The sequence below is a fragment of the Haliotis rufescens genome, unplaced genomic scaffold, assembly GCF_023055435.1.
Source record: "Haliotis rufescens isolate VD_foot unplaced genomic scaffold, xgHalRufe1.0.p SCAF_32, whole genome shotgun sequence".
NCBI lineage: Eukaryota > Metazoa > Mollusca > Gastropoda > Lepetellida > Haliotidae > Haliotis > Haliotis rufescens.
The window spans coordinates 383,912-396,223 of NW_025964024.1; the positions used below are offsets into that span (position 1 = coordinate 383,912).

Here is a 12,312-nt window from a genome sequence, read left to right on the forward strand (position 1 = left end):
TTAATTTGGTGTTCATTTAGGTAGTTTGTTATTCTTTGGGATATTGGGGTAAGTAAGGGGTGTTTACGAGCTAGAGCTTGGTTTTTGGGGCTGATGTTTTGGTTTATTAAGTTTTGGATGAGAGGGTTTGATTGGGACGCGGCCCAGAAATTTAAGCTTAGCTGTTCCCTGCGTAGACTTAGTGGCATTTCTCCTGTTAAGGCCTGAAGTGAGGTGTAGGAGGTGCCATGTTGGGTGCGTGTAATTAGTTTGAGAGCCTGATATTGTATTGCGTCAAGTTTTTTAGATAGAGAGTTGTTTAGGGTGTTGTATATGGCGCAGCCGTAGTCTAGTTTTGATCTAATTAGTGATATGTAGAGAGAGAGAGGAGGGTATCTTTGGAGGCTCCCCAGTTAGAGCCAGTTAGGCATCTTAGGGTGTTTAGGTCTTTGCTGCATTTAGTTGTTAAGTTTTGGATGTGAGCATCCCAGGTGAGATGTTCATCGAAAATAAGTCCTAAGAATTTGGTTTGTTTTTGAAATTTGATTGTTTGGTTGTTTAGCTGGAGGATTGGGGAGGCGGGTTTCATGTTTTTATGTTTGAATACTATTCCTGTTGTTTTTTCTGAGTTAAGGGAGAAGCCCCATTTGTCAGCCCATTGTTGTATTTTATTAAGAGATTTGCAGTTGTAACACAATGAAGATTATCTACACTGACAAGCTTTGATTGTTTTGATTGCTGTAAAATACATCATACCTACATGATAGTCCAATCGGTCAATCACTGTAATAGGCAATAAACTGAGTTGACACTGATAAATCGACTATTAATTACTGAGAACATCTTGTTAATTTGAGTGAAAGGTGTTTACAACTGTACATAAATACCTTGCATCATCGATGTACCTTATTATCCTCACAATGCTACGATACGTAGCCTCAGACAAGAAGCGAAAGCGTGACGACAGCCAGTCGACCGATGCAGATCAGTTGAGCGGATCTGCCAAACCCTCAAAGTCTGGACAATCATTTTGTAAGTCGTGGCTAACGACTTTCACTTGGTTGACATACAATGAGGATTTGCAGATTTTATTGTTTTCAGTAGCTAGTCGTATACTGAATCTTGATTGACCGCCATTTTGCTTTCTGTGACGATCGATATCAAAAAGTTTTATGGTCAATAATTAAGTGCAGATGAAAAAGTATTCAAATAACTATTACTATCAACGATGATATTTTAGTATTTGTGATTATATTATCTGTCTTGTTTTTAAATAATCTTTAGTTTAAAAAAACAACTTTTCCCGTGAGGTCATGTGATAACCAAATATGGGATAATAGTCTCGATCCAAATGTTACAACGCGTACACTTGAGCAGACTCATGAATATAACTCATGAATATTAATTAGACCGTTCACTACGAACGTTATTATAACAGAAAGAAACGTATGTTTTCCATGTATATCTAAAATGATATTGTTTGTTATTAATTGTCCGGTGAATTAAACAATTTAAATTGAAACAATTCATAATTCATCATATTATGAATACGTAACAACTTGTAATGTGTGTGAAAAGTCGTACTAAAATATGCTATTTGAAGGGGGCGTGGCCTAAATGCAAATGTCCGATTGGGATTTTAAATTTTCTGGACCCCTGGGGTTAACCTCCTTGGTCATGTCTACAAGATGTCAGACCTAGGATCAGAATGTTTGTGGTTCAAATCCCACCACATGACTAGGACATTTTATTTCTGCTGCACATGCATGTCAACATTGTGTAGTAATATTTATCACACTCATCATGTGATTTGCATCATGCATGTTTAGCGTCATATGGCACACCAACCCTTGATCCTTGAGTCAACACCGTGTACATTGAAGGGAGGTAGTCCCTGCACTTAAATCCATTTCATGTGTAGTCATGTCAGGTTTTTAAAGATGGAATAAATATATCATGTTAAACAAACAAACAAATCAAATAAAGCGATCATAATGTGTCTATATATGCAGTCAAGGTAGCATTTATTTTATTGTCAAAACAACTTTCATGTGTAATACAAAAATGTAAGTTTAATAACCATCCCAGTGTCAACCATTGATTGTTAAGGTAAATCTCATTAATTGTCAACCATTTATATATCACCATGAAGGCCCACCCAGTTGCTAATCATGGATGTCATTGTGAAGGTCCATCCAATTGCCAATCATTGATGTCATTGTGAAGGTCCATCCAACTGTCAACCATTCATGTCATTGTGAAGGCCAATCCCATTGTTAACCACTTATCTCTTTGTGAAAGCCCATTCCACTGTCTACTATTTATGTAATTATGAAGGCTCATCCCATGATCAACAATTTATGTATGTCATTTTGAAAGCCCTTCCCATTATAAACCATTTCTGTCATTGAGATGGATTATCCCATTGTCAACCAATTTTTTTATTGTGAAGGCCCATCCAATTATCAACCATTTGAGTCATGCAAAGACTCATCCTATTATCATTTTAGGTTTCTAAAGATTTAATATGTGTATTATGTTGAACAAAGAAACAAACAAACAAGAAATAGTGCTCATAATGTTTACATGTATGCAGTCAAGGTAGCATTCATTTCATCAGAACAACTTTCATTTGTTACACAGAAAATGTAACTTAAATAACATGTCTATGTAAACCCATCCCATTCTGAAGGTTCATCCCATTATTTGTCAACCAATTATATCATTGTAAATGCCCATCCCATTCTCCCAAGTCAACCATATATGTTTATGTTCTTCCATAGACTTGTCTGGTTGTCAACCATTTATGTCAGTGCGAAGACCCATCCCCACTGACATGGCATCTTGTTGACAGGGATGGGAGGGATTGTGATACTGATTCCTTTGGGTGACGCATGCTGCCAGGAGAAGCTTCCAGTGTACCCAAGGAGGCTGACTTGTGTTCCATTAGTTGGCAAAGCTGACCCAAGGTGGAGCTGTCCTGGTTGTGGCCAGTTCAGCACAATGGCGTACACGATCCCAGCTCTCTGTGTGTACCTGAAGAGAGACAAAGTAAGCAATTTAAATCTGAAAATGAAAATCAGGCTAGAAAAATCATCAAAAAAAGGATTCAGGCCAATATTGCAAATTAGAATTATCTGCTGTTGTATCACCTACATTTTTATATATTTAAATAGAGAATCTCACCCGAGTGTCTTTTGATATCAAATATATCAACACGAGTTGATAAAAGTGGGAAAACTCCGAGATCTTGACGAGGATTTTTTTTCCACTTTTATCAACTCGTGTTGATATATTTGATATCAAAAGACACGAGGGTGAGATTTTATTTATCATCCAACATCATTCTTCCAACTTTCAGTTTGTAGAAAGTAATAAGCAGTGTCTTAAGTGTAAAAAGTACTGCTAACAGCTTCAGTAGCAGAGCCATTAGTGATGTCATTTGATTTTAGACGTCATGGTAACCAATGACGTCACAATGGTCTGCAAAGCATTGTGATGCAATTTCATTGCGGTGATATCTACAGTATAGATATCACTTGATCTTACCAAAGCGATATCTCCTGTGGGGAGCCAGTTTTGGATGATAAATTACCATATTTGACATAACAAACACCTGACAAAGAAGAGTGAGTTCGGTGGGTCACTTGTTAGGTTGATTCACAAGTTAAATTTGTTGTCAGAGATCGAGTTGTAGAGAACAGACCTTGTTCAAACATCAATGGAACTAAAACTAAATTACTAGGCAGTTACATACTCTTTTTCCACTGTTGTGTTTACTGTAAAAAAATACCTTAAACAAGCACAAGAAAATTGTCAGCCTTAGGATCAGACTAAGATGCAGTTTTTTTCTGCGGATTCTGTGGGCAATATGGCATAGTGAGTTGAACATTTAGAAATACCTTGGCAAAGTGATCTTAGAGGCTTGACTGTCCTAAGTCTGTGTTAGAGTATAGAATTGTGATAGTCTTAATGATTAACTCACTTTGTGGATCTGGGCCCTGCAAGGTGATTTATGTAGGATTGAATATGAAATTTTCTGTTTTCTGAAGGTGTTGAATATATTGAAAGTACCTACGACACACCTGGTGTGACTGTGTCACTCTGTGCCAGGCAAGGTGTTGAATACATAAAGTACCTACCACACTCCTGATGTGACTGTGTCATTCTGGGCCAGCCAAGGTTTGGAGGCATAGATGGCATCCCCATTCACCTTCAGCCATTGTCCCATCTGACGCAGTCTCTCCTCATAGATGGGACTAATCATGCCATATTTGGTTGGCCCCACATTGATCAGCAGGTTCCCTCCACAGCTGTATTTGAAAATATGAGTATAAATGTTTTAATTGTTATGATGCATATGTGGGGCACAAGTGGCCCTTTTGATTAAGCTGTGCAGAGTTGCATCCTTTAGCGATGCCAGAAACCCAGAAACTGGGTTCAAGACCCAGTCCTGATAATTTTCTTATGTTTGGCAGCACCAACTCATCCTTGTGGGTTTCACCAAAGTGGTATCATCTACGTCCCCGACCACCTTGGGGTGTATTCAGTGTTCTAGTCACTGACATACTGTTCTTAACTCACTGATACATGTGCTTGTCATAAGAGGCGACTAACGGGATCGGGTGGTCAGGCTCGCTGACTTGGTTGATGCATGTCATCTATCCTAATTGGGTGGATCTATGCTCATGATGTCAATTGCTGGACTGTCTGTTCCAGACTTGATTATTTACAGACCTCCGTCATATAGCTGGATTATTGCTGAGTGTGGCGTTAAGCAACAAAACAACACTGATATATGGAGTTTCCGCACATTTTGTGCAATTGTACCTTTGACAGTGTGGGACATTGGTTATAATATCAACCACATGTTCTGTTAAGGCTCATTTGGTGCACACCTTACATTCTGAGCAGACACACCATTGATGCTCAGTAGGCACACCTAGTGGTCTCATCACATTTTTTGCAATTGTACCGTTGACAGTGTGGGACAATGCTCATAATATCAACCATTTACTCCGTATGTCACATTACATTTATATTTGTATCACTACAGTTTTAGTGTACAACCTGACAGTCTCAACCAGCAGTGCTATAATCTTGTCCATGGTCAGATAATCATCCAAGACAGCCTCGCGACGGAATCCCCACGATCCCTTGTCAATTGTCATTGCATTCTCCCACTTTCTTGGCTGAAGTACTCCTGTAGCATGTAAGAAGAATCAGCTGTAGTGTCTCATCTCAAGTCTTCATGCATGCAGTCATGGTCACAACACCATTTGGAAATCAGTGAACAGACATTATTCCGAAATTAATGTGATTGGATGAAATATTTTGACTTCAGAATTTACAGAATCTATTCATCAACTGGAATTCAGTAATCACAGTCTACATACAATGGCATTTGGCACTCTATTGTAAGCTTCTTTTTGTTGGACTTTTCAATAGACATCATCAATGTCAGTTCCAAATCAGGTCAGTCTTGGAAGATACCCTACTTGTTTGTATAATTTCTTCATATGAGAGGGATGGAGGGTAGTCCAGTAGTTACAGTGTTCACTCATCACACTGAAGGCCTGTTCTATTCCCCACATGGGTGTCCCCCTACCATGATATATGCTGGATCATTGCTAAAAGCAGTGTGAAACCATACTCACTCACTCACTCTTCTTGTTAAGTATTTTAGATTTTTACCTGGATTGTACCTGTCTGAGCATGTCAAGAACCCCCCATGATGACAGACATCCCCTTTTCCCCATCGGTCATTGGTGACAACCTTATCCTTCACTGGGCTGCAAAGAGAAAAGATTCAGGAGATTGATGTGCTAGAGCATGTTGCTGTGATGGGTTGTCTTGTCTTGTCCCAGTCATTTGTCCCAAGACTTAAGCTACCATATGAATATATACGAGGGGTGTTCATTAAAGATTTTCCCTGACCCACTTCCGATGGACCTAGTGGAATGAAACTTGGCATAGGTATTAGTCTTTCTCCACATAAGAACTACCAAGAGTTACACACTTCTCCCATCGTTTTATGCAACTATGGAAACCTCGCTTGTAAAAGCCCTCATTTTGCATCTCAAACCAGGACTTGACTTCAGAAATCAGTGTTTCATCAGCTGTGAAACATTTTCCCTTCAAAAATGACTTCATGGTTGGAAAGAGGTGGAAGTCAGATGGTGCAGGGTCAGGAGAGTAAGGAGGATGTGGAAGGATTTCATAGCCACAGGACCGCGCTTCTGTCTGGGCAACATGAGAGTTGTGTACTGGAGCATTGTCTTGCAGGAGACGGACACCCATGGTCAACATGCCACGCCTCTTAAGCTTGATAGCGTCCTGCAATTCTGCAGCAGTGAAGCATAATAAGCTCCTGTAATTGTGGTACCCTTTGCCAAGAAATCCATCATCACTACTCCGTGCTGGTCCCATAACACCGTGAGCATGACCTTGCCTGCAGAGGGTGGACACGTGCCTTCTTTGGGGGTGGTGACTCCACATGCTTCCATTGCATCGACTGAACTTTAGTCTCAGGATCATAGTGATGGACCCATGTTTCATCCTGTCTGATGAGTCTGTCAAAAAAGTTTGCCTGTTTTTTTTGGCACATGTCCAAAAGATCCTTTGAGCAATTGACTCGTTCCTGCTTTTGGAAAGGTGTGAGCAACCTGGGAATCCATCGTGCAGACACCTTATGCATGTTCCAATTGTCATGGATGATTTTTTCCACAGACCCTACACTGATCTTGACATCTTGTGCTAACTGGTGAATAGTTATACGTCGGTCTGCCAAAATGGCGGTCTCCACTTGATGGATAGTGTCCTCATCAATGGCTGAATGGGGTAGACCAGGAATGGCAGCTGTTTCCACAGATGTCCGACCACACTTTAACTGGCAATGCCAGTGTTTAACAACATCATATGATGGGGCATCTTCCCCATAAGTTGCTTTCATTTCATCGAAAGTTTCTTTTGGTGTGCGACTTTTAAAATATGAAAACCTAATCACTGCTCGGTATTCTACTGGCTCCATTGTCACACCCTACTCGATCATAACACCTGTAAAAGTGGTAAGATTAATAGTTCGGTGCTGCAAATTCAGACATAACCCATAGATTCATGTATCATTACACATGTGAAATTTCAACCAAATATGATAACCCTAAGTGGTTTAGGGGAATCTTTAATGAACACCCCTCGTAACTATCGCTGCCAAAGCTAGAAACCTTATAATGCCAAGATTATGAACATATTTATTTATTAAAATGTGCAAAGCTGGGAAATATAGTGAGGTAGAACAAACTGATTGGATTGCTGGAGGCAATTTTGTAGGAAACCTTCATAATTTCTCTTCCCATCTAATTTCTTTGCTGTTAGAATTGGTTACCTAGGAGCTTATGTAAGACACATACACTGGCCCACAAGACAAATGCCTGAAATAAATCAGGGATGTGAAATCTCTGTGGAAACGTGGAAAATCGCATTTTCTAAAACAGTACTCCTCGGGGAGAAAAATCATCTTCCGCGTAAAAATATAATCAGATTTTAAAAAAAACACTCCGAAATATGTTATCGAAAACTGGACAACCGTCGCGCAGATTGTTCTGTTTTCGATCAGAGCTTTCAGTATCATTGGTTTTCGGACATCTTATGTTTTCTATCACGTATACTTGCACTATAACGTGGGGTGTGGCATCACACAGAAATTGTAAATACACATGTGATGGCTTAAGCTTGTTTTTAAGATAAAATTGTCTTTTAGCCTATACGTGAATGAGATGTTTTACAGTTGTTCATATGATAAGCTAGAAAACTATGAATGTTTCTTCAGCATCAGAAAACCCATAACAAGGGGATATATGTTGTATTAATGTTTTATGTTTGCAATTGAGTTTTGTTTTTTTTCAACAAGATGTAAGTAAGTACAAGGTAAGTTTTTCTGAATATGCTGCAACATGGGGAAAGAGTCAGACATTGCACGCTTGTGACAGTTGTCCTTGTGTCTGGGGGATGGGGGGGTGAAGTTTGTGGCATTATTGCTCCCAGACCTGGCGGGTAGCCATGTGTGCGGAAGCTATGCCTGAATTTTTAAAAGTACTGTATTTAACCTCGAAATTTCACTGCATCTGCCATCTTTGTTTATTTAACTTATTGACTTTTGCCATTGACTTCTTACATTTCTTGGTGTGAATGTTGTACAAACTGCACAAAATTACTTAAAAATGCAATCAAATGTTGAAAATATTTCAGAGCCCCTAGACTTTACATCGTTTTTTCAGGAAAACCTGCTCACATCCCTGATAAATTATTTGGGACAAGTAATTTGTCTAGGTTGTGGTCAGTGTGACCATTAAGTGCTGGTCTTCTTGTTTAGACAACCTTGAAAAGAATGGAAGAACGTACACTTGTAGAATAGATGTGAAAGCTTATTTTGATATTTTGCTTTGGGGCCAGGTTTTGACTTAAATGGTTGTCTAGGAACCCTGTGGTTTTTTTTCAGTATATTTACACAATATCACAAGGTAAGAGGGTGACAATTTTTTTCCCAGGACAACCACTTGGTACCTGTCATTGTAGAGCCAGGCCAGAAACTCCTTGGATCCCCAGTAGGTGTCTGGGGCCTCCCAGTCTCCATCAGACCACACAATGTCGGGTTTGTAGTTGTTCACAAGCTCGTACAGCTCAGGAATAGCCTTTTCCTAAAATTGATTTTAATGGTACACCCTGTAGTGACAATAGGTTTAATGCTCTGGTACAGTTCCTGATGAGCTCTGCATGACAGAAACAATGAATTCAAATAATTAACCAAGTAAAAAATGCATTGACTAATACTTGTGGACTTTGTTCTGTTTCTTGGAAGGATCAGAATGCTCAAAACGTCAGTGTGGCTTATCCGTATCAGCTGTTGCAGCAGGATTTCTCGTATGTACTACAGTCTTTTAGGGTGGTAAGCTTTCCCTTTCCCGAAAGAGTGAGGATGGCTTTACACCACTGGCAATATCATGGCAGGGACAACAGAAATGGACTTCACAAATTCTACCCCACCCACCGTGATGAACTGAACGAACCTATGAACTCACCTCTGACCGATCTACTCAGCAACCCAAATCACCAGCCTAGTCACCAACTGAATCCACTCATCCCATTAACCCTCATCTCATCTCGGCTGCCAATTCACTAACCCACTCTAACCTACACTTTCCCCACTGACAATCCTTAAATGACATGTTTAGTTAAGCTGACCTGAGCAAACCTGGTGGTGGTGTAGTTGTTGGCCTTGTCCTGTAGATAGAGAGGGTTGAACCACTCAAACATGGAATGGTACAGGCCAAGGTGAAGATCCGTCTTTGATTTCAGTGCTTGAGTTATCTCACCTATTGATAACATTAGGCCTCATATTTGATACTTGGCTTACTGATTATCCATTCACAAAATTTTCAAAATAAAAATTTAATTGCCAAATACATTTTTTATGTTGAAATTAAAATGAAATGAATTGACAAAAGCATGCTGCTTGGAGTTCAAGGCTTCCTTTACTTTTTATTCCACAGTTGAGAAATGTTGTTCTGGTGAATTAGATCTAAAAACATGAATAGGTTGGCAAAATATTAGGAACTAGAATTAATTAACTGTTTACAGTCTGAAATATTGTTTATATGTTAAAATGAGTATGAATGTATGTATTACCAACAAGATCTCTCTTTGGGCCAACCATCATTGAGTTCCAGTTAAAACTGACATTAGTCGGCCAGTTGCAAAACCCTCCATGATGTTTTGTTATAAATACAATGTATCTGAAAACAACATAAACTGAGGTGACATGGGATTCTTGTTTGAATTACAAAAAGAGTTGAAGGTTAAGCTATGAAAGACAGTGCTGCAGCAGTTATTACTACCAGGCATGTTTTCATTTAGAATCATTGGACAACTTGAAATGATTAGTTCCAGGAATGCTACATGAACACTGTACTTAAAGATGTTGGATATCATTGTTCATGGACATACGGGACGCGCATGTAACGGCGGGTATTTGTAATGCGGTTACGTCCCTTTGACTCGCTGCTAATTGCATAAGAACTCATAGAAATGTAAATTTGGGCAAGAGTTACCTCCCCTGATTCATTATTTTAGGGGTATGCTGTGTTGATTGAAAATAATTTGAATATCCTCTGGTAACATGTTGTTTTTATTTTATAATTTTATTTTACAATGAATAAACATTAGAAATAAGCCAGTTTGAAAAATATCTTGATTTTGTAAAATGCTTTTTTGACTGATGAATCAATTTTTTTAGAAAATGTGCTTTTTTTAAAGTCAAATGATGTGTGAAATTAAAAATATTTTAACTTGAATTTTCATTTTTCTGTTTTAATAATCAAACTTAAAAATGACCATTTTATTGGCAAAATGATTTTATCATCTGGTGCCTCTAGATGGCGCCACTTATTCAAAAAATGCCGCGGTGATTTGTTTTTTTTATTGCTTAATTTGATTTAGGACATATTTTCCTACAAAATGATACCAAATATACCCATTTCTTGAATTTTTTGTTTTTTGTATGCAACCTCTTTAAGGTAAAACATTTTTCTTGACTGTCTTGTGTGTATTGGAAGCCTTTAATCACATATAGTCTACATTGTCTAACATTTTATTTAATAATTTAGTCAAATTATTTGTCATGCAAATATATCCTTTTCTGTTCATTGACTCAATTATCCTGATACCAGGATTGTCAGAATATCATAATATCATACTTAGCCCCAGAAGCAGCAAACAATTCAGCCCAAGCTTCGGCATCATAAAACTCTGTTGTGAAGTCACGAGCGAAGTCAGCATAGGTGAAGTCTGGTCTATAGTTGTCCTGCATGTACTGCACATACTTTGGATTTTTTTGCCCTTGCCAGTATTCCCAAAACCACTCGTTTCCAAAACTTGGTACTGAAAACAGTCCCCAGGACACAAAGATTCCCACTTTAGCTTCATCATACCAGGTGGGTAATGGCCTGGAGTCTAGGGACTCCCATGTGGGGTCGTAGCGAGTCTCAGTCTTCTTGGTTCTTCCTGATCGTCCACATGCTTGTGTTAATGCTAGGAATATCAGGACAATTATCCTTGTGTCCATTGTTGATGGAGGACAGGTGTGTTGTGATCCTGCTTCAATGTTGATGATAACCCAACACAATCTTGTTGAATGACAGCTGATTACATTTGGTGTCTAAATGTTCAAGGTTAAAGATAGGCTAGATGATTATGAATGTACTTGCCACGTTTCTGTTGTACTGCAACAAAAAGGTCAATAAATGTCTTTAAAATTGTCCAATTTCCATGTGTAATATATCAAAATAAAGCTGAAGTTATTCCGGTTACGTTTATGTTATTTCCATGTCGGTAATGGCCTGGAATCTAGGGACTCCCTTGTGGGGGCGTAGCGAGTCTAAATCTTCTTGGTTCTTGCTGAACGTCCACATGCTTTCGTTGTTAAAGCTTGCAATATCAGAACTTGTGTTGTGATCCTTGTTTGATGATAACTTAACATGATCTTTTTATAGACAAATTAAAGTCAAGGTAAGCTGATTACAAAAGGTGTCTATATGTTCAAGGTTGAAGATAGTCTGAATGATAATGGATGTCCTTGTCATGTTTCTGTTGTCTGTTTTTTATAACCTTCCTTTGATCTTTGACTGTATTTGGCAAGTGACCTGAGATTTTCTCAAAACACATTTTTTTGCTCTGAAACACCTGGACTAATGAAGACGAATGTTATTTCATGTGGCATATTATTTCCTACGATGAGATCGTAATTTGTTGAAGTTAATTTTGAATATGTGTTTTTTTTAGAAAATCAAGTTACATGAAAATTAAAACATCTTCTCATGGTGTATCGCCACTGGGGCTTTGATCTGCCAGTGGGCTCTAAATATGTGCAAGATACTTTCAAGGCCTTGTTGACTGGTGAAGGGTTTCAGGTGGTGCAACAACCAACCTTACAGTCCTGATAAAATAGTGTTCCATGCATTCGTCTTGAAAACAAGGACCATCATGGGGTACATTCTCAGTCCTACTGGACGAGGCCCCAGGGAACCGCCACCATTGGTGTCAATCCGAGAGTGGATTTATTCCATACATTAGTCTTAATAAAAATGATGTTAATAGAACCTCAGTCACAATGGCCACATGGAAAAGATCCCTGTGAACTTTGATATGCCCTGAAGCAACATTGTGGACTTCCCACCATTAGTGTCAAGATGGCAGGGTTGGAAAGCCAACAGTTTAAAGTCTGTTTCCAGGTTTGTCAGAACTATATGCATGCTCATGGGTTGCAAGAAAATGGTAAGT

General features: G+C 38.8%; 2 protein-coding genes across 4 annotated transcripts in view; one reads left to right on the top strand and one right to left on the bottom strand.

Annotated features, from left to right (window-relative positions):
- The window catches only part of LOC124149127 (blood vessel epicardial substance-like), a 200,272-nt gene that overhangs the window by 142,789 nt on the left and 45,171 nt on the right, over positions 1 to 12,312 (top strand). The gene's annotated exons all lie outside the window — the stretch shown is intronic.
- On the bottom strand, positions 1,972 to 11,171 carry LOC125371578 (alpha-L-fucosidase-like). Its single transcript, XM_046520485.2, has 8 exons — positions 10,731 to 11,171; positions 9,664 to 9,770; positions 9,220 to 9,350; positions 8,542 to 8,675; positions 5,674 to 5,771; positions 5,050 to 5,182; positions 4,122 to 4,292; positions 1,972 to 3,015 (listed from the first exon to the last, which is right to left on the bottom strand). The coding sequence occupies exons 1-8, from the start codon at positions 11,096 to 11,098 to the stop codon at positions 2,784 to 2,786; spliced, it is 1,374 nt and encodes a 457-aa protein (XP_046376441.2). The 5' UTR covers positions 11,099 to 11,171; the 3' UTR covers positions 1,972 to 2,783.

What these genes read in the sequence shown, in the direction of transcription:
- LOC125371578 (XM_046520485.2), bottom strand. Translation starts at nt 11,098, where the DNA reads ATGGACACAAGGATAATTGTCCTGATATTCCTAGCATTAACACAAGCA. An exon ending in GCCTGGCTCTACAATGACAG is followed by an intron (nt 5,772 to 8,541) that starts GTACCAAGTGGT and finishes TTCTCTTTGCAG; the next exon opens with CCCAGTGAAGGATAAGGTTG. An exon ending in CTGCTGGTTGAGACTGTCAG is followed by an intron (nt 4,293 to 5,049) that starts GTTGTACACTAA and finishes TTTCAAATACAG; the next exon opens with CTGTGGAGGGAACCTGCTGA.